Raw genomic sequence first — 27,192 nt, 5'->3', positions numbered from 1 at the left:
GAATGAGGAGACACGGGTCTATAGTTTGATGTCACATGAGTCGAGGGGAGCAACTCTGGCAATTTTGACATCAGAGGGGATGCAGCCAGTGGTCAGGGATAAGTTGAGGGAAGTGAGGTCTCCAGAGATGGTCTGGAGAAGGGTTGAGGGTGTCGAGTGAGCAGGTTGTCGGGCAGGCAGACCTCAGTAGTCACAGGATGTCATCTGGAGAGAGAGGAGAGAAAGAGGTCAAGGCGTAGGGTAGTTGTGAGTGAGACCAGAGTCAATAAGCTGAGTGTATGAGTAGCGGATTTTTTTCAAAGTGGTTGACAAAGTCGTCTGGACCATATGATTTTCGTGGGTTGACACGTTGAAAGTATTGCTTGATGTCTTTCACAGAAATCTGTATATCAACAGCTAGTATGGTGTCTATACTGTCCAAGCCCACTTTCTGCTGCGATGTAAAATCACAAAAAGTCAACCTACAATAGAAACATGTTAAAATACATTGGAAAAGCAAGGTAATTTGACAGTCATCCAATGTCTCTTTGGTTTGTAGCCTATGATGGTTTGTAGCCCTTGCCAGGCTTTCTTACGGTCCTTGAAAATGTTTTCTAATTGGTCGTTGTACTCTGCTTTGCACTCCTTAAAAGTTTTTAAGTTGCCTCTGTTATTTTTCCTTTCCTCTTTACTGCTACCTGATTTAAAATACTTTTTTTTCTGGTTGAGGAGTTCTTTTAATTCCTGAGTTAACCACAGTTTATTATTGGGGGAGATATTGCCTTCCTTTTTGGGAATAATGACATCCTCACCGAAACAGATGTACTCAGAGACGGTATCCTCTGCCTCTTCCGGGTCATCGGCGCTGTCCATCAGAGCTGCCCAATCAGTTGACTCAAAACAATCATGGAGGGCTTCAGTCCATCTTTTAATCTCCACCTTTTTAGCCTTTTCTCATTGCAGACGTGCTTTGTAGACTGGGATGAGCTGAACCATGTTATGATCCGAACCCACAAGATTGGGTAGTGCCTTGGAAAAATACACACCTGGGATGTTAGCAAAACAGAGGTTCAGAAAGGCTTAATTTCGGGTAGGACATGTAACATATTGCTGATATGATGGTAAGTGTTCAGATAGATTGCACATGTTAAAGTCTCCCAGGATCAGCTTTACTGCTTCAGGTGACTGTCTCAGCCTGGGATACAAGGTCGTGAATCAAGTCGGCAGCTATTTGGGTGTCAGCGTGGGATACGTAAACAATAAAAAGTTGGATCTGATTTATTTCCCATGGCAGGTAGTATGGCCGTAGGTTAAGAGCAAGGAGTTCAATGTCTTTATTACAGACCTTGTGCTTAGTTGTAGTATGGGCAGGATTGCAATAGTTCTCATTGATGATTGCACAAACTCCACCCCCATATCTTCCCAGAGTTGATGTTTTGATCCATTCTAATAATTGTGGAGCCATGCAGCTCCACAACGGAGTCGGGATCCTGTTCCGTAAGCCAGGTCTCAGATAGACAGATCAAGCAGGATTGTCAGTACTCTGAGAGGTATTGGGTACAAGCCCGTAAGTACCTAGCAAAAAAACAGTACTAGACCAGAACAGATAAAGACAAAAAAATGATACTTATCACTCCTGGAGATATCAGGAGTCCTCTAGTTGCAGAATGAAGCGCAAAACCCTTCAATTGAAATGTCAGGAAATGAAAACGCCTACGTATCTCATAAAATGTTATCATAAATTAAATCACGGAATAATTATATTAGACTTCTAAATTTGCTACCATAACTTCAATGACTTTTCAATGATCAAAGCGCCTGCTTCCGCCATCAAGCTGTACCGGAGCGCCAAGTCTGGGACTAAAAGCCTCCTGAACAGCATCTACCCCTAAGCCTTAAGACTGCTGAACAGTTACTCAAATGGCTACCCTGACTATTTGCATTGATCCCCTTTTTATTTGCAATGACTCTATGCTGGACTCTACCCACACATACTACACTGACATTCCAACATACAGTTACGTCATTTAGCAGACGCTCTTATCCAGAGCGACTTATAGGAGCAATTAGGGTTAAGTGCCTTGCTTAAGGGCACATTGACAGATTTTTTCTTTATTTGACTCGGGGATTCAAACTAACAACCTTTCAGTTACCAGCACAACGCTCTTAACCGCTAGGCTACATATGTACGCACACACACACTACCTACGCTCACACACAAAACACACACACATGCATATTGATGCCACACACGCACACTCACACAAAGACACGTTTAAAAAACTTTCACACTCTTCCCAAATGCTGCTGCTATTCTGTTTATTATCTATCTTGATTGCCTAGTCACTTTTATCACTACCTACAGTACATGTACATACTGTACTACCTCAACTACCTCGTGCCTCTGCACATTGACTCAGTACTGGTACTCCTTGTACAGTATATAGTCTCGTTATTGTTATTTTTTGGGGTTACTATTTCCTATAACACTTTTAGCAACTTGTCCTTACTTTTTAACTCTGCATTGGTGGGAAAGGGCTCATAAGTAAGCATTTCACGGTAAAGCCTACACCTGTTTAATTCAGGGAATATGACAAATTACATTTGTATTTCATATTCAAGGTAGGCTATTCCATGATGACTGAATTGTGCATTGCAAATATTCAAGCAAGACTTTGAATTTAATTGGTTTGCATACCCATTCTTGCCTTAGCATTTACTGGTAGATATCATAACTTTGAAAATGTTTCCTACCGCTGTCGGGTTTCTCTCCACACAACATCCAGCTGTTTGAGAGCTGTGTGCTATTCTGCCCGACAGATTACCTATAGACTATATGTGTGCTGCGTGCGTGATTAATAATCAACATAACGAACAAACAGCTTCTGGAATCTATCTGTTTTTTTAAAATAAATTATTTAGCCTGGATTAAAAATACCATTTATTTTCACTGGCCCAAGCGGGTTTCCAAAACCTCCCCTGCATGTCGAGCCCTAACACACACAGACATGGGTATTCCCGTGCCGTTGTTGCCTCTTCAGAAAGTTGATTTAATTTTGGTCAATTGCATATTACTGTTTGAATAAATGATGATGATAAAAGAAAAAGTGAATTGTGAACAAAAAAGGAACGTGACCAGGTAAAAATAAATATATAGATATATTTTTTTGAGCAAATCAAATCAAAATTTGTGTTGCACTGCCAAGTCAAATGGTCACAAATGCAACTGTTTTGGTCACAGTATCGAACCCAGGTGTAGACTAAAAGTGAAATATTTCTCATTTTCCAACAATGTAGGGATAAAGATAAGCTCATGGGGCAATATTTGTTTGTGTGTGTACAGGAGTCTGTTTACATGCAACATATAGGACCACTGCCCCCAGACACACACACACACACACAAACACAAACGTCTTAGATTCTAAGCTAACTCTTAGATGACCGTGACCTCTCTTTCCCTCTGTGAAGACGCTAACGGGATGTCCCATTTTGAACGCTCAGAGAGGGGGGGACGACAAGGTCACTGGAGGAGAAGGCAGCATCACTGGAATGGACCGGATCACTTCCACAATGACACCAGGTGAGAATCAGTAGCTATCCTACAGCATGAAAATGGTAAAAATACCAAACATGACATAGTATGCTAGGTGTGCTATATTTAAGCAATAAGGCATGGGGGGGTGTTGTATATGGCCAATATACCATGGATAAGGGCTGTTCTTATGCATGATGCAACTCAGAGTGCTTGGATACAGTCCTTAGCTGTGGTATGTTGGCCATATACCTCTAACCCCTGAGGTGCTTTATTGCTATTATAAACAGGTTACCAATGTAATTAGAGCAGTAAAAATAAATGTTTTGTCATGCCTGTGGTATATGATCTGATATACCACTGCTGTCAGCCAATCAGCATTCACGGCTCGAACCACCCACTTGATAATCGTGAATATGAAGCTCCAGGGTGAAATGATTTACAAAAAGCCAGAGTGCATTTTGTAAATGACTTAATTTGCCCATTTACACCTAGTCAATGTGGCAAATATAAATATCTGACTGCCTCTCTCCCCCCCACTCCCACTCCCAGGGATCCAGTGTTCCAGCAGTATGATGGTTATGCTGGCCCTGTGGGGTTCAGGGTAGGCCCCCGGCCCTTTCCTCCCGTAGGGAGACACAATGGACACACGAGGGCACTGGACGAGCTCACACTCAAACATATGGCCCAGGACTGCAGCTCAGTGAAAAACCAGCTGCTTACACTCAAGAGTTTATTACAGGTAACACACACTCCCTCAAAGGCTCAAATGTAGTCCTCGGGAACTCAATGTAATTCCAATCTAATCACTCTGTTGAGTTGAGCTATGACTAAGCAAGTGGAAATCATATCTTGTAACTGTTGTCAGCTCCTTTTACAATTAAATAGATTTAGCATCCAATAAAATGTAACCTTAGTAGAATAACTATTATGTCAATGTTTGAGTTTACACTTCGCTAGATGGAGGCTGCTGATGTTGTATCAAGCAGTAGCTTTATAGGAGTTTATCACACATCCAGGTGGGAGAAGGCTTCTGAAGTTGAAAGGCAGTAGAAATCTGCATTGCTGCCACAGTGACCCTCTATGCCTACTTGTGAGGATGTAGCAGAGATACACACTGAATCTCTCCCACATCTCCTTAGATGGAGAGATTTCTGGAGAAGAGAACTGGTTTGATATGATGTAATCATAGAAAATAGCTGCTGGCTTTACTGTGCTTTACTGAGAATGTCACATGTCTCATGTCCATGGCTTGCGAGTGAGTGACTGTGGCACATGGTTTTATTCTATGTGTCACTCATCTCCTCTTACCTCTTACTACGACCCTGCTCCTCCCTTGTGGGTTACCTGTGGTACCTAATCACTTAATAGATCTGTCGGTATCAGATGACACATTCCATTTAACAGACACACACACACACAGACACACACACACACACACACACACACACACACACACACACACACACAGTGTGTGATGTGACGTGTGAGACAGCTAATCAGTAGTGTCCAGCCTCGGACTGTACAGCGTCTCATGTCTGGCCCTGTAGGACCCCAATATCTACCTTAGTGTCAGGCTGGTTGATATTGGCTTTGGCCTCACAGCCCTCAACAGATTACATTCCTCCAAAACAAGTCAACTGTGCCCCAAGATTATCTCTGACATGACATGACAAACACATATCGACACACAGTTCACTTTCTGTGATGGTAATTGTATTTGCTTGTCAGAGCTGCGATTCTGTTCATTATCTCCAAAAATGTTTGATTCATGTTCATTTGATATTTGACCTCTGACTGTAAAAGAAGTGCTGTTGCTGCTGGTAATAGTCATCTAATTGACAAAGTCTGTTTGTTTTCTTTAATTAACAGGGTAGTTTGGCCTTGAGCACCAAACAGTTTGTTGGCCCGCCCATTAGTTGTTCTCTTCTTAATTGTTTCTTTGGAGCTGTAATGTTGTGCTCTGGGCAGCAGCTGTAAAATGCATCTCTACTTTAGTCATAATTGATCTATCTGAGCTACAAGCAACAGGCTGTATCGGTGTACCTAGCTGACTATAGGCAAGCTAGAGCGTCCAAAAGCAGAAAATTACAGTTATTTGGGGATACACAGTGAACATGTCCCTCTGCTTGAGAAAAGTTATTTTTATGTCTACCAAACTGCTTCAAGGCCCTTTATCAGCCATTCTACAGAATAATCTACCGAAGAAGCTCCCAACTATGTAGTAATTAGTAGTATCATTATAATAACATATAAAATACAATATACCTACAGCTAGTTCTCCTTTCTGCCCAGCATAGTACTGTTCAGAATACTGATTCTTATGTTGTGTTTTTTCTGTGTTTGTAGATGGAGGACGGTGGCCCAGAGGTTGTTGAGGGCGGTGAAGAGGATAACAGCATGACCCTACAGGTAGGACCCCACCTGGAAAAACACTATTTTCGGACTTTGAGCCAAAACAAGTAGCATTGTTAGACTAGAAATTAACCACTGTGCGTTTTTCAGTTGGAGGAGCTAATGAAGGAGGTGTGGAAGCTCAGGGAGGAGCTGAGGAATAAGGAGAGATCAATCGCTCAGCTCACACTACAGCAACAGCAGCTACAGCAACAGGGGGTGAGTCTCCAGGAGGGGTCAGCGAGAGGACGGCAGTCATTCTCTGCCAGTGCACGACAGCTACTGAGTGCAACATTGGGTTATGTGGGAGTTGTGGTTTTACTTATACCATAGTCAGACACCTACATATGTGGAAATGGTAATCTCTGTTCTGTTAGCTTTTACCTGGATCCATCAGTGTTGTAACGTTCATTCGTGTTCAGGGGCTAGTGGTCTCGTTAGGCAAAAAAACAGACTGTCCACTGACGTTATTCAAATTCCCCATGTACAGTAATACCAAATGTATGGAAGCCCTGAAGCCCAAGGCAAAACAAATACATTACAAATGTAGACTCATTTGAACAACTTAGTATCTCGTTGAAATTACATAGTTTTCTCTTTTGAATGACTTAGTAAAAAAAGTTATTTTGTCAAATTAGACCTCATTTCTTATGCAGCTTGTCAGTCAGTGTAATGGTTGCTGCAGCCATTCATTCGCTGATTCCACCCATTGATATTATTATTCATTGACAGTTCTTTGATAGGCTAAAGCAGGGCTGCTTTTTAATTCCAGATCATTTAAGTGGGCGAGTGTGGAGGGAGGAGCAGAGCGTAATTCGAGAAGATTTGGAAAATGGTGACGCCTTCTCTCCCGCACCTATTTTGCTCTGGTATTGCTCAGCCACAAGCTCTGGGCATGCTTTTCCTAGCATTTTTTGTTTCCTTTTTCACTATCACTTTTAATTAGGCCTATTTGGTTGTAATTATTTAGCCTATCCCACCCACAGTAGCCTATATCTAGTTTATATTCTACTTTCTAACATTAGGATATGTCATTTCTATTTTGAAGGACTTCAAATGTATTAACGCATGTTTCAGGTAGGCAATACATAGGCTGCTGTAAAATGTAGAAACATAATATAATAATAATATATTTAATCAAGCTAAAATTTCATAAATAAATCTTAAATGATAAAGACCAGAATCAGTTTATTTTCATAAATGAAAGGGAATAAATAATCTCAAACTGCAACGGTCAAATGATTTGCACACAGAAGCAAGCGCCACCAAGCATCACATGTGCATTGTATGGGAAATGCGCTCTACAAATTAAATATTTAATATGACACAAGGCGAGACGCAGATGCAGACTCAGGAGGCAGATGGTTAGAGTCTTACAATGTTTATTAATCCAAAAGGAGAAGGCAAGAGAATGGTTGTGGATAGGCGAAAGGTCAAAACCAGATCAGAGTCCAGGAGGTACAGAGTGGCAGACAGGCTCGTGGTCAAGGCAGGCAGAATGGTCAGGCAGGGGAGTACAGAGTCCAGAAACAGGCAAGGGTCAAAACCGGGAGGACTAGAAAAAGGAGAATAGCAAAAAGCAGGAGAACGGGAAAACCGCTGGTTGACTTGGAAACATACAAGGCAACCTGGCACAGAGAGACAGGAAACACAGGGATAAATACACTGGGGAAAATAAGCGACACCTGGAGGGGGTGGAGACAATCATAGGGACAGCTGAAACAGATCAAGGCATGACAATATAATTATTATTATTATTATTATTAAGACAGAACAATACACATGTGAAAACTTAATTACATAAAGGAATACTATTGTAAATCTAGCCATAATATAAACAAGTGAAAGGAGAATTTAATATATACTGAACAAAAATATAAACGCAACATGTAAAGTGTTGGTCCCATGTTTCATGAGCTGAATTAAAAGATCCCAGAAATGTTCCATATGCAGAAAAAGCTTCTTTCTCTCAAATGTTGTGCACAAATGTGTTTACATCCCTGTTAGTAAGCATTTCTCCTTTGCCAAGATAATCCATCCACTTGACAGGTGTCAAGTACTGTTTAATCAAGAGGCTGATTAAACAGCATGATTATTACACAGGTGCACCTTGTGCTGGGGATAATAAAAGGCCACTCTAAAATGTGCAGTTTTGTCAGATGTCTCAAGTTTTGAGGGAGTGTGCAATTGGCATGCTGACTGCAGGAATGTCCCACAGAGCTGTTGCCTGAGAATCATGTCATAAGCTGCCTCCAACGTCATTTTGGAGAATTTGGAAGTACATCCGCAGACCAAGTGTAACCACGCCAGCCAAGGACCTCCACATTCGGCTTCTTCACCTGCGGGGTCGTCTGAGACCAGTCACCCGGACAGCTGGACCCTTTTGTGGGGAAAAACTCATTTTGATTGGCTGCGTCTCTGCCCAGTCATGTGAAATCCATAAATTAAGACCTAATTTATTTATCTTAAACTGACTGATTTCCTTATATGAACTGTAACTCAGTAAAATCATAGAAATTATTGCATGTTGAGTTGATATTTTTGTTCAGTATATTTCAAAAGCCTGAAATTGAAAAATACATTGAGAATAAGCCAATCCCTTGTGTGGATTCTATTTCCCGAAAATGTTATTGTGCCATTTATTTTTTGGGATTGATGAAAGAAAGCAAGTTGGTGGCCAGTACAGTGCAATAAACTTTTGTGAACTATTTACAGACAACATATACAAATTAAAACACCGAGAAGCAAATCAGCCTGAATATCAGGAAGCACAACTGCAACAGGCTTCGAGTCGACTACTAATTCATAAGCACATCTGAAACGGTTCTTTAGAGATTGCAACCCCTCTGTCCTCTATGTTCATTCCACATGGACCTATTGACCCAGCTGTGGATACGTACTACAGAGTGATGCATAAAGACATATCCAAGTTGGAGGCCTCTATCCCCTATTTCAGGAATAACTTTACGCGCTCTGAGAAACAAGCCCTTAAATCTCCAGAATGTCACCTCTATAGTCATCTGCCCAGTGGACATGGGAGGCGCTGTTACTTTACAAGACTGCACTGTCTACGAGACTGAAGTACTCAGGCAACTGAATGATCAAACGTTCTATAAGAGACGCATTACAAACAAAACAGCTTTTGGCTGTAATCGACAGTCACAGACGACATGCAAAATGGTGGTATTACCAAAAGAGAACACAGATTATTGGTGCGTAAAAACAGTTCCACACCAGTAATCTACAATCTAAATCTCCAAAGGGACAGGACGAATCTTCTTTGCGATATCAGCCCAGGTTTGGCAGAAGTTATGAAGATCTCTACTCCGTATTGTGACACATTTGTTACCAAAGACCAATTAGACATTAGTTCAACTATTTCCCGCTAATAAAAACAACTCCACACAACGTTATTGTACATATCATCCATGCACACCTCAGACATTTTTTGCCCAGTAGGTGGCTTTTGACTCCTGGTAGCTTGAAATGTTTGAAAGAGCCTTATCAGTCTGCGTCAGCCTGCACAAAATAGTAAGGTAATAATTGTTTATTCATTGTTTTATTATTATTATTATTATTATTGCTACTGCTGTATGAGGCTATACAACTGCCACAGCCACTGCAATGCAAGGATTTTTTTTGCAACCCAATCCGTCAAATCCATCCTTTACTCGCGGTTCTCCCTCTCAAGCACTACTTCTAGAGGATGCATTCCAAAAGTGTGTGTGTGTGTGTGTGTGTGTGTGTGTGTGTAGCCATTTCATTAACTGTTCAGCAGTCTTATGTTATGGCTTGGAGGTTGTTGTCATCGGTGCTATTGAATATCAGAGAGCTTCCTTAAGTTTCAGTATACAATTAGCATACTCTTTAAAGATGAAACAAAGTCATCTTTTTATTTAGGTGATTTAAAGTATTTGTTCCTGTTATTGTGAACTATATGATATAACAAGTTAAACCTTTCAATTGAAGGCCTATCACAAACGTCTTTTTGTATTCTGGTAGGCTAATAAAAACATGTTGTTTGCAGCATGAACCAGCCTATTATCTCTGAAGTTCATGAATGTATTGGTGATGAATTCTTTAGCTGTATGTTTAGGCTACTATTAAAGGCTACTATTAAAGTACTCATATAGGCCACTTCTCTGTCAGACTGCACAAGATATCTAGTCCGAGCAGTAAGTGAGGTCGAAGCAATTCCCTTATGATATCAAGCTACCTCCCGAAATTGGTTCTATTGATGTAAAATGTTTGTTTACCTCTTGTGTTGCACACATGTAATTCTAGCTCACAATCAAGGATGGCTGTGTATTCCCTCCAGCAGTAGTGAAGTGTAGACTATGTAGCCTTGTGATACTGCCCTACTGGACTCTATGTCGGTCCCTACTTAAATGTAATTGATTTTTGAGAAATAACATCCCACAGATGGGGGTGGCTTCATCTCAATGTATTTAAAATGTTTGTAATCAAGCTTTTACATTTGTGTTTTCCTGTCTATATAATGCTAATATTTTTTTTTATTTGTAGGGTGCATTCCCCATGCTCAGTGCACATGTGAAGCTTGTTGGTGCTTGCTTGTGTGCACAAATGGTTTGACCTCTGCACTTTGACATGATTTATTCCTCTTTATTTATGAAAAGGAGCTGATACTGTCCTTTATTATTTACATGTACATGTTTTAGATTAATTAAATTGATTTATATTATGGTGTTTCTATTCCAAGAAAAGCAAACATTCATTTTACAGTAGTCTATGTCTTGCCTACCTGAAACATCTATAATAGATTACCTTCAAAATAGAAACGACATATCCTATTGTTAGAAAGTAGAATATAAACTAGATATAGGCTACTGTAGGTGGGGTAGGCTAAATAATTACAACCGAATAAAGGAAATGAAAAATGCTAGGGAGAGCATGCCCAGAGCTTGTGACTGAGCAATACCAGAGCGAAATTGGAGCCGGGAGAGAAGCTGACACCATTTTTAAAAATCAGCTTGAATTACGCTCTGCTCTGCACTCACCCACTTACATGCTCTGGCATTCAAAGGCAGCCCTGTTTTAGGCTATCAAATAACTAATGAATAATCACATTAATGGAATCAATGAAGGAATGGCTGTAGCAAACCATTACACGGTCTGAGAAGCTGCATAACAAATGAGAACTAATTAGACTAAATAGCTATTTTTTTACTAAGTCGTTCAAACGAGATACAAAGTCGTACAAACAAAATAATTCCAAGAGTATGTTTTTTTGTTGTTTTTGGCCTTGAGCTTCAGGGCCTCCTTACAGCAAAGTCAGGGACAGTAATAGAAAATGTCAGAGCAACATCAATGTTCCAACCTCTCCAGCTCTCCCAATTACAATAAGAATATCCCACATAGCATCTTCTCTCCCTCACACTTCTGCCACCTCTAACACACGCAACCAGTGTCTGGATATTTGCACATCTCTGTCTGAACTTTAAGAACTGAGAATGGGAAAAATCAAGCGAGAGAGAGATGGATAGAAAAGATTGAGAGAGGATGAACTGCAGTAGGGAAGGATTCTGATTGAAACGGATAGACAATAATAAAGAATTACCAAGGACACAGAGAGAAAGATTAAGGGAGTTATGTAATGGAATATTAGATGAGAGCCAGATAAGGAGAGATAGAATAATAGAGGGATGGGGAGAGAGAGAATAACAGAGAGACAGATAGATAGAATAATATAATGAGCCAGATAAAGGGAGAAAGAAATGCTGAATTCTCTGTGGGGTGAGCTGCCAAAATACTTTAAGTTTTGACGTTTGAGTTTGTGTGTCTGCTTTGTCAGCAGTTGATGCAGAGCTGCAGATGTTCTGTCATTAGCAAAGGGTGGTTGGTGGTGTTTTGTTTTTTTTCTCTCTGAGGAGAGAGACAGACATGTGGGTATGTTGAATTTTAATGTAGCTTAGCTCTTCATTGATTATGAGGTTGGATTGTATTGAATATTAATATTAACCTCACCTCACTCAACATTGGGGCTCCTGGAATGAATACATTGTTTAACGACAAACTGTCAATTACCAACTGACCCACTGCTATAATCCAAACTTCAAAACCAACTGGGGATGACCTACAAGCTCGTAGAGTTAATAGGGTCTACTAGTTATGTCTAGACTAGAGACTGTTTTTGTATCTTCATTAGAACCCAAAGACTCAGAAATAAGTTCCACTCATGCAGTTTTTGAATACCAACTCACCCTAGTAGATCATTCATTTGTTATTGTTCTTTTCCTGATACAGTAGTGGTAACTCTCTCTCTCCTCCCCCAGCCTGCTCATGCTGCCCAGTCCGGGAGGGGTCACTGCCACCAGAGGACACAGTCACTCGGGGGGGACAGACGAACTCACCACGACAAAGCCACACAGACCTCTTGGAGAGGACAAGGACACAGCCAAGCGGTGAGTACACCTACAGTATATACTGTATATCTGGAGAGTGGAGACCTAAATCCAGTTTGTCTCCAATCTGTCCACTACTGCATCCACTACTGTGTCAGTCATCAAGCCAGTCCATCACCTATAGTCCCCACCCTCACACTATCCCCCCATTCAACTTACTCTCTCACCTATCACTGGTACTACATTGCCCAATCCCCCCTTCATACTCCCACCCCATCACCATTTCTCTATATGGTGGAATCAGTTGATGGATGGTGAGACTGACTGTGTGCTTGAGACAGCCGTCAGCTCTCAGCCATGTACAGGTGTAGTGACTTCTTTTTTCTTCCATCCTCTGTCTGTCTCCATCTCACTTAGTCTTTCCCCATTTAATTATTCTATTTCCCCATCTGATATACCCTCTCCCTTTCTGTTGCTTTCTTTTTATCCACTGGTACATTCGGTTGTGTGATGGTTTTGCTTCTAACTGTTTGTAGGGAAACACAGTCGATAATGATAACTTTGACATTGTCCAAATTGCTCTGAAAGGTTAGGAGGAATATAGTGAAGTGGTTTATGATGAGTAGAGGAAAACAGAAGAGTGTAAACAAACAGAAATCAGATGACAACCGCAGGGTGTTTCTCTCTCTTTTTTCTCTTTATTTCAGACAGTATCAAAGTTACAGGTTTCACACTGTTTACTTTTGCACATTTTATGCTGTACTGCAGATTGCACTTCCCGTCCTCTCTACATCTCTCCTTTCTCTCCTCCCTCTCCCTCTCTCTCCTACTCCCTCCCTCTCTCCCCTCACAGTTCAAAGGGCTGTTGGAGCAGGTAGAAAATGTGGTCTATCTTCTCCTCTGATCTTAGTTCCCACCACTACTGTTAACATGTGACATCCTGTGTCCTGCCTTCTAGTCCCTGTATAGGGGTTTACCCAATGCATTACACTACTACTGTCCAATGACCAGGATGTTGTTTGGGCTTTTAAATGTTTAAACTGTTATGGAATTGGAGAATTTATATACACCACACTTTGATCAATTTAACGTAAGTCCACTGTAACTTCGGGAGATATGAAGGGTACCCATGTTATTAGATATAACTCTTAAGTTCCCATGGCTTAGTTGATACACTGTTAACTAGGGTTTTGGCAATGTATGGAATGACAGATCGTCCCATCGTCCTCTCCGAACATTGCGAAGCACGGAGGGGTCAATTGGCTGGAAGAATCATAGACATTAAAAACCAGTAGGTAGTGACATCATCCACATAATCTTATGGAAAACTCCCGATGGCTCATGAAGCCTGAAGTATTTGAATTTGAAGCGTGCCATATTGCTGAAAAGGGCTGAATGGCACTAACAAGTTGCTACGGATCATGGTGAAAGTTTCCGTAACTAGCAAAGGACCATGGTCGACAAACAGTAGTCGTTTTCATCCTGCCTGAGAGAGTCAACCAACCAGGCACGAGCCTCTTCGTAGCCTGCCGGCCTGTGATTGGTCTGTGTCATCAAGTGGTCCTGTGTGTCGACAAATGTAGTTGTCAGAATGGATCACTATTCAATGAAATATCTAGATTTGTAGCAAACTTTTAAATAATTCACAGCGGAGATCGAACTTGATCATAGCTTTAAAGCCCAAAACATCCGTACATTTTTTGGGGGTTTGGCCTTTCTGACAATCGCAATTTACATACTGTAGCCTTTCTATGGCAGACCAGGGGATTTTGCACTGCTGGGTTGCTACAGTATGCAGTCACTAGCAGAGCTTGTGACTTCGTGCTCCAGACCGGACACTGGGTGCCTGGGAAGAACACAATATAAAGGACACATTGGTTATACCAGAACTGTGATTTGGTGCATAATGTCATTCTTCTTTTATAAATTGTTACAAAAGCCACAATAAACAATCTCATTGAATCAATGTTCAAACAAAAGTGTTAGACCTAGTTACTTTTGAAACGATTCCAGGCTGCAGAATGATTTTCAAATAGGGGGAACTATGTTTCTCTTGTCCATAAAAATACTCCGATATACAGTGGGGCAAAAAAGTATTTAGTCAGCCACCAATTGTGCAAGTTCTCCCACATAAAAACACATTCTGCGCTGCTTTGGTACTCTCCTCTCTTTCTACAATCTAAATTGTTCTCTTGCATTATGTTAAAGATCCAGTACGTAGCTTTGTGCAATACCAGAAAAAATCCACATAGAAATGAGAGTAATATATTACATGATTAAAAGTATGTGAATACCTGCTCGTCAAACATCTCATTCCAAAATCATGGGCATTAATATGGATTTGGGCTCCCCTTTGCTGCTATAACAGCCTCCACTCTTCTGGGAAGGCTTTCCACTAGATGTTGGAACATTGCTGCAGGGACTTGCTTCCATTCAGCCACAAGAGCATTGGTGAGGTTGGGCACTGATGTTGGGTGATTTGGCCTGGCTCAACGTCAAGGTTCCAATTCATCCCATAAGTGTTCGATGGAGTAGAGGTCAGGGCTTTGTGCAGGCCAGTCTAGTTCCTCCACAACGATCTCAACAAACCATTTGTTTATGGACCTCTCTTTGTGCACAGGGGCATTGTCATGCTGAAACAGGAAAGGGCCTTCCCTAAACTGTTGCCACAAAGTTGAAAGGACAGAATCATCTAGAATTTCATTGTATGCTGTACCATTAATATGTCCATTCACTGGAATTAAGGGGCCTAGCCCGAACCATGAAAAACACCCCCAGACCATTATTCCTCCTTCACCAAACTTTCCAGTTGCCACTATGCATTAGGGTCGGTAGCGCTCTCCTGGCATCCACCAATCCCAGATTCGTCTGTCGGACTGCTAGATGGTGAAACGTGATTCATCACTCCAGAGAACGCTTTCCCACTGATCCGTTTTTTACGCGCTATGCACTTAAGCACTCGGCGGTCCCGTTCTGTGAGCTTGTGTGGCCTACCACTTTGCTGCTGAGCCGTTGTTGCTCCTAGACCTTTCCACTTCACAATAACAGCACTTATAGTTGACCAGGGAAGTGCCAGCATTCATGCGCCTGGCCCCCCACATGAATCACTATTGCGCCATGGGACAAGGACATCCCACCCGGACAAACCCTCCCCTAACCCGGACAACGCTGGGCCAATTGTGCACCACCTCATGCGTCTCCACTCAGTAGCTCCTCTCCAATCAGGAAGAGTTGGACGTGGCTCTCATCCCCTCTATTCTTATGGTAGGTGCTGGGAACTTTACACACTGTAAGAAGTAAACATGAAAACAAAGAAATGCGAAATATTAAGGTTAGCCACTGGGCACAGACATCAATTCAACGTCTATTACATATTGGTTCAGCGTAATTTCAATGAAATGACGTGGAAACAACGTTGATTCATTTATTTGCCATACTGAGAAATACATACCCTGTCTGTGACATACAGCCCACTTGGATCTTCTTTGAGGAAGTAGGGGAGGAGCAAACTGGCTGCAGTGATCTTCAGACGTTAAATTGTGTAATAAAAAGACTGGATTAAAGTAAATATAATTAGAACGGCTGCATACTGTAAAGGCTACATGAGAAATGTCATGACAGATTTTTGGAACCGAGGTCAGAGGAGCAGACAGTCAATTACATAACTAGAGATGGTCTTGTTATGCTGCTGGAAATGTGATGGAATAAACAATGTGGGAATAAACTATCAAAGCCAGCAGATTATTATGGTCTGGGTAGGCACAATGGTGTAAAAAGTTTATTAGAGTGTGAGTACTGTGAGTAGGAAAATGGAAGCCTTTATATATCCCTTCCCTGTCTGGTCTCTCAATGAGGAACACTTTTGAATGAGCGCTGTGCACACATCCATGTATTGCCAGGTAGTCAGGTACACTATATATACAAACGTATGTGGAGAACCCTTCAAAATAGTGGATTCGGCTTTCAGGTGTATAAAATTGAGCACACAGCCATGCAATCTCTATAGACAAACATTGGCAGTAGAATGGCCTTACTGAAGAGCTCAGTGACTTTCAATGTGGCACCATCATAGGATGAATCCTTTCCAACAAGTCAGTTCGTTAAATGTATGCTCAGCTAGAGCTGCCCTGGTCAACTGTAAGTGCTGTTATTGGGAAGTGGAAAAGTCCAGGAGCAACAACGGCTCAGCTGCGAAGTGGTAAGCCACACAAACGCACAGAACGGGACCACCGAGTGTGAAGTGCATAGCATTTAAAAATCTTCTGTCCTCGGTTGCAACACTCACTACAGAGATCCAAACTGCCTCTGGAAGCAACATGAGCTCAATAACTGTTCGTCGGAAGCTTCATGAAATGGGTTTCCATGGCCAAGCAGCCTGCCCACAAGCCTAAGATTGCCATGCCAAGCGTTGGCTGGAGTGGTGTTGTTACGACTTCTACTGAAGTCGATGCTTCTCCCTGTTTGGGCGGTGTTCGGCAGTCGACGTCGCCGGTCTTCTACCCATCGCCGATCCATTTTTCATTTGTTTTGTCTCGTTTTCCCACACACTTGGTTCTCAATTCCCTCATTATGTGTTGTGTATTTAACCCTCTGTTCCCCCCCATCTCTTTGTGTGGTATTGTTTATTGTAAGTGCTTGTGCACATTTTGTTTGACTGGTGCGCGTCGGGTTATTGTGCCCATACTTTGCATTTCTTATGCCATTGGTTTTACTATTAAACTGCTCCGGCTATTATCAAGTTCTGCTCTCCTGTGTCTGAATTCCCTGCCACCAGATACGCACTCCTTACAGGTGTAAAGCTCACCGCCATTAGACTCTGGTGTCAAGTTCGTTGTATGGAGGAGACCAAGCCGCAGCGTGATATGCATACATTCTTCTTTTAATGAAGGAAGAACACTGAACAAACTAACAAAATAACAAACCGTGAAGCTATATAAACGAGTGCTGACAGGCAACTACACATAGACAAGAACCCACCAATGGCAACCTAAATATGATCCCCAATCAGAGACAATGATAAACAGCTGCCTCTGATTGGGAACCAGTTCAGGCCACCATAAACCTACATATGCCTAGACTGACAAACACCCTTAGACAGACAAAAACCTTAGACAAGACAAAACAAGCATACCGACCCTCGTCACACCCTGACCTAACCAAAATAATAAAGAAAACAGAGATAACTAAGGTCAGGGCTTGACATCTGGATCAGTGGAATCGCGTTCTCACGCTATACCATCTGTCAGTCTGACAGACAAATCTAGGATTGGCCAATGCCAGCAGAATGCTACCTGCACAAATGCATAGTGCCAACTGTAAAGTTTGGTGGAGGAGGAATAATGTTCTGGGGCTGTTTTTTATGGTTCGGCCTAGGCCCCTTAGTTCCAGTGAAGGGAAATCTTAACGCTACAGCATGCAATGACATTCTAGATGATTCTGTGCTTCCAACTTTGTGGCAACAGTTTGGGAAATGCCCTTTCCTGTTTCAGCATGACAATGCCCCCGTGCACAAATGAGGTCCATACAGATATGGTTTGTCTAGATCGATGTGGAAGAACTTGACAGGCCTCCACTGTGCCCTGACCTCACTGTGCTGTGCTGTTGTGCGCTGCCAGACTCCGGCGGTGCAGTCGAGTTCCAATATGCTAAATCTGACATCTTGATGTCGTCACTATCGACAATGACTAGTCAAGTATCGACGATAGCTGTCAAACATCGTCGATAGATGATGCAATGGTAAAATCGCCCAACCCTACTGTTAACTCAATGCAGTGATTAGAGTGACATGGAGAGAGACAGAGTATGTTTGTGCGTGCATGGAGGTGCAGGATAGATAGAGTACAGAGGCAAGGAGAAGATGCCTCTGAACAAAGGGCTTAGTAAACAGGGGAATGCCGAATGGCCTCATTAAAACAAACAAGCAAACAAGTGCTGGCAAGAAGACTAATCAAATGCAAAACCTTATGTTTCATCAGACCAAGACAAGAGGCTAATTACTGCTACACCCCCCCTCTGTCTACCCCTCTCTCTCTCCTCTTCCAACTTTCTCTCTTTTATTTTTTTCTATCTCTCTCCCTTCCCCTTTCTTTCTTTCTTTCTTTCTTTCTTTCTTTCTTTCTTTCTTTCTTTCTTTCTTTCTTTCTTTCTTTCTTTCTTTCTTTCTTTCTTTCTTTCTTTCTTTCTTTCTGTCATTATCTAAGCTGTAATCAGACACAATGCTCTTGTCATTCTGTCAGCAGGAGGGGTTTGGTTTTTAGAGGGAGAGGGAGCGAGAGAGAGAAAGAGGCAATGACAGAACAGCTTGTGTCCAGCATTCTAATCTTGAATGATGGGTGGTTTTCACAGAGAGGCCCTGACATTAGTCCCCCATACCGCCGCTCTCTCCCACCCCCAGAGATTCCACACTCACTGCCCTGCCCACAGCTACCACCAAAACTCTGCTTTGAAAATCAACTTCATAATATCAGACAGGTGCAAATGTAATTGTGAGAACTACCGAAGTAAAAAGTAATGTACAGACCTTGGTTGTATGACTTGTTATTTTTCTCAATCTAGCTGAAAGTCTTTCTTGTAGTCTTTCTTGTAGTGGAGTTAAGTAAGATTTATCAAGCCAGCCATGACATCCTTCAGGACACTGCTAGCAGAGCTGCTAATGCCTTGACAATTTATAATGAGCAATGACAACATGCTCCTCAAATAAGGACTCACACCAGCTTGTAAGATGAAAGGGGAAGCTAACGCTTTACTAGCATAACGGCTTATGCTTTACTAACACTTAATTATGAGAAAATCAACAACAATATGCACAGTTTCTGAATGCTTCACACTGACATGTTAAGCATGCTAATGACATCATGATGAAAGTCAAATCCGTCTAATAACTCTGGTAGAGTTCAAGGTAGTTTATAGAGTTAGCCTACGTGTGTGTTTGAAACTTTCCATACAAAACACCATTATGATTATTGCTAGTTCTTTGCTCGTACTTCCTAAAGAAAGAGAATCCCATACTCCTTACATAAAGGGTTCCTCCTAGACCTGTCAGAACTGGGAAGTAGCTACGTATTCACACCAGAATGTCAGATGAAGACAGGAAAGCTTGCCCTGAGCTGAGACAGCCCAATGAAAATTCCAGCCACTGTCAGTGCTAGGCTCTCTTTCCCAATTCAAACCTTCCTTTCTGCAAATTAAGCCGTGGCAGGTGGCTGCACAGAAGGGTTCTGCTGTAATTGTGTAGTACAGAAAAAACAGGGAGGAAGTCGATCAGAAACCTCATTTGTCCTCCACTTCCCTCACTGCGGTTGTCTCTGAAATTGCTTGGGCATCCCAGAGAGTCCAGTCTCTCTCACTCTGTGCCTATGCGTCCTTCTCGGTTTGAGGAGATGTGGCCAATTTAAGAGCAGCACCAAACAGTCATGAGAAGGAGATTACCTGTTGACAGTCCACAGGATGATTTTATCTTTATGCACAGTTTGGGTTTGTTCAGGTGGGATTGAGCCGGTTATTGAGGACAGGCATTCACCCTCACACACAGACAAACAGTCGGTCTGATTCTACAGTGTTAAATGTAATAGACTGTGGGAAAGAGAGTGAGTGAGAGAGACAGAGATGGAAAAGAAAGGAATGAGATATTGGAGGGAGGTTCACATAAGAACCTCATGCATTTTCATTTGTATGCCTTTCAAAAAGGGAATATGTTTGCATTAATATCCTAGAGCAAGGAAATAGAGAGGGAGAGGTAAGCATGGTAACAGTGTGTGTTTTTCTGGGACTGTGTGTGTGTGTGTGTGTGGGGGGGGGTGGTCTTTGTTTGTATGACAGTATGTGTTCCTGTTTATGTGCTGTTTGTGTACTGTATGTGTGCGGTATGGTGACTCTATACTCTCACATGTATAGGACCTATCTCTATATGCATGTACAGTAACAGTCCACAGTTTGGACACACCTACTAAGGGTTTTTCTTTGTTTATTCTATTTTGTACATTGTAGAGTAATAGTGAAGACATCAAAACTATGAAATAACACATGGAATCATGTAGTAACCAAAAAAAGTGTTAAACATATCAAAATATATTTTATATTTGAGATTCTTCAAAGTAGCCACCCTTTGCCTTGATGACAGCTTTGCATACTTTAGGAAGTCTCTCAACCTGCTTCCTGAGGAATGCTTTTCCAACAGTCTTGAAGTTATTACCACATATGCTGAGCACTTGTTGGCTGCTTTTCTTTCACTCTGCTGTTCAACTCATCCCAAACCATCTCAACTGGGTTAAGGTCAGGTGATTGTGGAGGCCAGGTCATCTGATGCAGCACTCCATCACTCTCCTTCTTGGTCAAATAGCCCTTAGACAGCCTGGAGGTGTGTTGGGTCATTGTCCTGTTGAAAAACAAATGATAGTCCCACTAAGTGCAAACCAGATGGGATGGCGTATCGCTGCAGAATGCTGTGGTAGCCATGTTGGTTAAGTGTGCCTTGAATTATAAATAAATCACTAACAGTGTCACCAGCAAAGCTCCCCCACAACATCACACCTCCTCCTCCTCCATGCTTCATGGTGGGAACTACACATGTGGAGATCATTCATTCACCTACCCTGTGTCTCAGAAAGACACGGTGATTGGAACCAAAAATCTCAAATTTCCACCAGTCGAATGTCCATTGCTCATGTTTCTTGACCTAAGCAAGTCTCTTCTTTTTATTGGTGTCCTTTAGTAGTGGTTTCTTTGCAGCATTTCAACCATGAAGGCCTGATTCATGCAGTTTCCTCTGAACAGATGAGATGACTCTGTTTACTTGAACTCAGTGAAGCATTTATTTGGGCTGCAATTTCTGAGACTGGTAACTCTAATAAAATGATCCTCTGCAGCAGAGGTAACTCTGGGTCTTCCTTTCCTGTGGCGAACCTCATGAGAGCCAATTTCATATTAGCGCTTGATAATTTTTGCGACTGCACTTGAAGAAACTTTCAAAGTTCTTAAAATGTTCCACCATGACTGACCTTCATGTCTTAAAAGTAATGATGGACTGTCACTTCTCTTTGCCTATTTCTACTTTTCTTCCAATAAATAGGCCTAGCTGCGGCCTATACCACCCCTACCATCACAACACAACTGATTGGCTCAAATTAATTAAGAAAGAAAGACACTCCACAAATTAACTTAACTTTTAACTGTTAATTGAAATGCATTCCTCATGAAGCTGGTTGCGAGAATGCCAATAGTGTACAAAGCTGTCATCAAGGCAAAGGGTGGCTAATTTGAATAATCTCAAATATATTTTGATTTGTTTAACACTTTTTTGGTTACTATATGTTTCCATGTGTGTTATTTCATAGTTTTGATGTCTTCACTATTATCCTACAATGTAAAAAATAGTAAAAATAAAGAAAAACCCTGGAATGAGTAGGTGTTTCCAAACCTTTGACTGGTACTATACGTCATACCTCCTTTGTCTCTTCTCTGTGCAGGGTTTGCTGCCCACCCCCTTCTTCTCCCCCGGGCAGGGTCTGCCCCGCACCAGCATGCCCCAGCGCAGACAGAGTGAGTCACTAACCCCCCCCCGTTGCCTTGTCTGCTTCCATTTTCCCCTGTCTCTGCCCCCTTCTCTCCATCATTACTTCCTCTATGTGATCTACCCATTGCTTTCATCAGTGAAGTGGATGAGTGATGTTCAGTTCATTCACCTGAACAAAGTGTGTGTAGGGAAATCAGTAGGTAGCATGGTTGAGTAAGCAAAAGCAGTGGGTAGTTTTTGTAAATTGACTTGGATCGTTATCTGACACATCTCAGTGTAAAATAACAAGTCTAGCTAATTACTTGGATGAGTTGATGACACCCAAATCAAGACCTCGTCTTTTATCTACAGTACAATTACTACATGGTAATAGTGAACAGTTGGTTGTTTATCATTTACTTTAGCAATTCCTGAGACATTTTCATTTAAAATGAAGCAGACTAGCAATCACAGTGCAAATATTGCCATTCTGTCCTACCAAACCCCACTATTATGAATACGTTGTGTTCTACTGATGAACTGAGGGTGACAGAGAAGAGGAGAAAAAAATAATGATAAATAAAGAGAGAAATTACATTATTTTGATGTTTCCCTACAGGGCTCTGGTTGGGCATCATCCAAAGCATAACAGTCGGGAATGGGGGTGCATTTCAACAACCACGACAGTCTATTGGCTGTGTTTAATTAGATTTGACAATAATAATGGGCATCATTGACACTTCAAGGTGCTAATTCAACGAGAGAGAGAGAGAGAGGAGAGAGGAGAGAGAGGAGAGAGAGGAGAGAGAGAGAGAGAGAGAGAGAGAGAGAGAAATTATGCATGCAGTCATTAAAACATTGTGGAATTCAGGAGAGATAAAAAAAAGGATAGGGCAGAGTCAAAAGAGAAGTGAAGTGACTCATGTTTCTCAATGGAGTAATGTTGTTGTGGAGCTCCTGTTGTCAATGCTAGCTGTAAACAACTCGGTTGGGGTTTCTTGCTTGTACAATATTGGATTTTAGAGAGGAGAAGTGTGGGCAGGAGTTAGGATGACATGAATACAGTAGATGCACTGGATAGCCAAAAGCCCTGGCTTCTGAGCTTGCACTGGATTGAGCTTGTTTGCAATGAACTATTTAACCCTTGAATTCCGGTGTGATGTAAGTGTGTCTGTCCTTTTCTGTGCCTGATTGGGAGACTGAGTCAGTATGATGGAGTGGTCAAAGTACTTGTTTGTAAAAATGTGGATGCCATTGAAGATGTCATCACTCATTGATGCAATTGCTCCTTTTCAGCTACCCAACTCGACCAAACTCTGTTAACCCTGTTTTAACAGTGCCTGTGCATGCGTGTTTGCATGCATGGAAGCGTGCCTCCTAGATGTGTGCGTGCATGTCTGTACTGTGCATACATGTAAATGTGTGTGTTTGTGTCTCTCTTCCTCTGTCAGTCTGCTTTTTGCTACTGTGCCTTATCTCCTATCTCTCTCTCATCCCATCTACAGAGTGATTTCAGTGCCAATTTGATTTGAATTGGATAATTTTGCATTTGTATTAGGATATTCATTTAATATTTGTGGATTCGTAATGTACAAATTGAATCATTGATTTCATAAATTGAAGAGCGTACCGTAAACTCACTCCGTAGCTAGCTTAATATTTTTAGACAGCTCAAACGGTTAGTACATTGACAAGGAGGGTGGTCATGTGTGTTTGTGAGGCAGAGGTCCTGAGTTCAAGAAGAGTCTTAGCTCTTTTTCATAACTGCTTATAGCCAAAATTGTGGAAATGCTTGAGTCCCCCAAATAATGTAAATTCAACATGCCACATTGGCTTCAGAAACCACCAGAAGCTTCTGTTTTCTACAGAACACATTTGATTCTATCTGTTCTCTACCATTCCCGTCTGGCAAAGTACCAGGATGTTGTCTCAGGTTTTGAATCTGAATTTGAAAACTGAATCTGAATGCATCTGAAAAGTTGAATATATAGTATAATGACTTGCTAGGCGTGGCTGATAGAAAGATATCGAGGAGAAACAGACAGAATTCCAATACACAGGGGCACAGCATAAACCAGGGTAGGCTGGCATATGTATTCAAAATCAAGGTTCACAAAGCTGGTTCTCAAACATTAACTGAAAACAAAACACTCTCCCACTTTACTTAACTGAACCTAGAGTTAGCCTTAACTTCAAATAAAACTTCACTTGTAGTCCAGTCACTTCTTCCTGCGGAGAACCCAATGACCAGGACTTTAAACAAATGTCTGTAGGGCTCAGCCTCCGGCGTCCACCAAGGGCTCCCCTGTGCTGCACTGAAACAGCCCCTGAAAATGTGCAGTCTAACGAGGCAGAGTGGCCTCAGGTCTGGGCGTAGCCCTGCAGCCTACAATGCTGGTTGTGGGGCTTGACTGACACTCTAAACAGTGGCTTTCCCCGGCCACATCACAGAGGGTGCCACAATAGTTTGTTAACTTGACAATTAATGCAGAAATTATCAAAGACAGTCTCCCGGGTGATGCAGTGGTCTAAGGCACCAGAGACTCTGGGTTTGAGCCCAGGCTCTGTCGCAGCCGGCCGCGACCGGGAGGCCCATGGGGCGGCGCACAGTTGGCCTAGCGTCGTCCGGGTTAGGGACGGTTGGCCAACAGGGATATCCTTGTCTCATCAAGGATATCAAGTCGATACCTAGCTGACCAAGTCGCTAGGTGTACGGTGTTTCCACCGACACATTGGTGCGGCTGGCTTCTGGGTTGGATGCGTGCTGTGTTAAGAAGCAGTGTGGCTTGGTTGGGTTGTGTTTTGGAGGAGGCATGGCTCTCGACCTTCGCCTCTCCCGAGTCCGTGCGGGAGTTGTAGCGATGAGACAAGACAGTAACGACTAACAATTGGATACCACAAAATTGGGGAGAAAAAAATAAAATAATCAAAGACTCCAGTCACCCAAGTCATAGACTGTTCTCTCTGCTTCTGCATGGCAAGCGTTACTGGAGTGCCACGTTTAGGTCCAAAAGGCTCCATAACAACTTCTATCCCCAAGCCATAAGACGGCTGAACAATTAATGGCCACCCGGACTATTTGCATTGACCCCCCCCACTCCTTTGTTTTTACACTGCTGCTACTCACCGTTTATATGATATCTACCATATTGAAACTGAATATATAATTATTGAATTTGAATATTCAATTAAATTGAAATATAATTTTTAAACTGAATGCAATATTCATTTAGTTTCAAATCATGAAAGACAAGTTACATTTATGAATTCAATGATTCAATTGTGCATTACAAATACAAAAATATGACTTTCAAATTTAATATCCTAATACAAATTCAAAATGATTGAATTCAATTACAATTTGTGTTGGTACTGAAATTACTCCATACCATCTCTCTCTACATCACTGCCAAAGCTTGGTACAGTAAGCGTTTCCCATCTCTCTAACCTCTACCCATCACCCTGGGCCCTGCACACTGGCATGGCATGACATGGCACGATGAAAGCATGCCAGTGTTGATGTGCATCTGCATGCTGTGGGTTGATTTTGGAGTCTACCTAGTGTTCCTGCCAGACCTGCGATAACTATAGTTTTTAAATATGCTTTGTGGAAAGTAACTATTTTATGGGGGGGAACAAATAATTACTTTGGAGGTGACTATTTTAATTAAAATCCCCCAAAAAGGCTACGTCTGAAAACTATTTGAATACAGATCTCAGAAAATGACTACTTTTTCAAAAATATTTGAATACAGATCTCAGAAAGTGAATACTTCAAAAAAATATTGGATTGAATGACTTTAACTAATGGTGGGTTGTGTCTGGAACAGAAACTATTGGATTAGCCTCCTTCAACTAAAGGCAGGGCTGTATCAGGAACTGCATAAAGAGATTGAATAGAGTAAAAATGTATATTCCATTCTATCTGACAGAAGTTCATATGTGATGTACACAATATATTTATATTTCAACATTCTCAGTGAATTGATGGTAATGTGTTTATTTTTGTTTTTCATCCATAGCCACAAATACAGCCTTCCAGCCCCAGCCACCACGAGCACCTCACCCAAGAAAGACTAGTAAAAACAGCCCACACCGAGGGCCACAGTGACCCCCGGAGAGGGAGGAGGACCAGGGAAGATGGATCCCACTGCACAGACTCTGACCCACCCACCGGAAGTCCGGCCATGGGTGTGGACACTCCACCAGTGCCTGACCCAGATGAATTGAGTGTGCTGCTTAGCACCCAGCTCAACAAACATATCAGAGAGTGGCCTGGAACCACCCCCAGTCCCACCCAGGGGCTTGCTGCAGCCAGCAGCCCAACCCCAGGAGCTCTGTCCAGGCCAGAGAGAGGGCAGCGAGCCTCTCCATTGGGGCCACAGGGCCCTGGCTGCCCTCGCATCCTGCAGCCGCCACGCCTCCACAAGCGTGTGTCCATCCCGGCTCTGCCTCAGGGGGGCACTAATGTCTCTCTTTTTCGATCGGAGTCTTCAGCGCTGCTGGCCAACCACAGGACCAAGCAGCTGCCGCCTCCCTCCAGGGGCCTGCCCTGCTTCAATTCTGGTCCCCAGGCGGTGAGCCCGTCTCTGGACCACGGGGTGCTCGCTAAGCCCCGCGCTCTGGGGGTCAGGAGGGACCTTGGGAGAACCAGCCCTCCTAGCCCTAATCTGGAAATGCCAGACCTGGGACTGCTCAGAGCCAGAGTCCTGGTTCTCCCCAGCCTCTCACGCATCCCAATGCCAAAGATCCACTGAAGTGTTCACACATCAAACATGACGTGTTATATACTGTATAACATCCCTCCTCTTCCACCTCCTCATGGTTCCTGCTCACCATGTGTGTGTCCATATGTGCGTGTGTCCACAGCTCCTTATGGACATTCAGGAACTGCCCTTAACTACTGTTTGAACTTCTGCTGAACTGAACAGAATATGTAGCATATTCCTGTCTTAAAATTTACAAAATGCAAAGGTACAGTGCACATCTATTCAAAATGGCACCTACAGGTTATGACTGAGATACACTGAAGGACTGTTTTATCCTTTATAAAATGTCCAGTCACTTGCTTAGCAGCCTTTTATTGCACATTGTCTTATGCAGAAAAAGAATGACTAACGTTCATAGTTTCTCTTTGCTAATCTCTCCCATGTACTGTACACGTTTTTTTAAAGAATGTTCCACTCATCTCTACTCAAACTCAAATCAAATCAAATCAAATCAAATTTTATTTGTCACATACACATGGTTAGCAGATGTTAATGCGAGTGTAGCGAAATGTTTGTGCTTCTAGTTCCGACAATGCAGTAATAACGAACAAGTAATCTAACAATTCCAAAAAAAAACTACTGTCTTATACACAGTGTAAGGGGATAAAGAATATGTACATAAGGATATATGAATGAGTGATGGTACAGAGCAGCATAGGCAAGATA

General features: G+C 42.2%; 1 protein-coding gene across 2 annotated transcripts in view; it reads left to right on the top strand.

Annotated features, from left to right (window-relative positions):
- LOC112254918 (serine-rich coiled-coil domain-containing protein 2) overlaps positions 1–26,827 on the top strand; it is a 32,906-nt gene extending 6,079 nt beyond the window's left edge. The window contains exons 2-8 of one of the 2 annotated variants that reach the window (XM_024427897.2): positions 3,448–3,559; positions 4,064–4,253; positions 5,861–5,923; positions 6,017–6,124; positions 12,199–12,327; positions 21,732–21,804; positions 25,780–25,997. In XM_024427897.2, the coding sequence (XP_024283665.1) occupies positions 3,459–3,559; positions 4,064–4,253; positions 5,861–5,923; positions 6,017–6,124; positions 12,199–12,327; positions 21,732–21,804; positions 25,780–25,868 (753 nt within the window). In that variant the 5' untranslated portion in view covers positions 3,448–3,458 and the 3' untranslated portion in view covers positions 25,869–25,997. Of the gene's footprint in view, positions 1–3,447; positions 3,560–4,063; positions 4,254–5,860; positions 5,924–6,016; positions 6,125–12,198; positions 12,328–21,731; positions 21,805–25,779 lie in introns of both variants that reach the window. The other variant, XM_024427886.2, reaches the window with a different exon arrangement.
- The last annotated feature ends 365 nt before the right edge of the window (positions 26,828–27,192 follow it).

The sequence above is a fragment of the Oncorhynchus tshawytscha genome, linkage group LG01, assembly GCF_018296145.1.
Source record: "Oncorhynchus tshawytscha isolate Ot180627B linkage group LG01, Otsh_v2.0, whole genome shotgun sequence".
NCBI lineage: Eukaryota > Metazoa > Chordata > Actinopteri > Salmoniformes > Salmonidae > Oncorhynchus > Oncorhynchus tshawytscha.
Note: the sequence above shows the minus strand (reverse complement) of the source record. Positions and strands in the feature narration are given on the sequence as shown.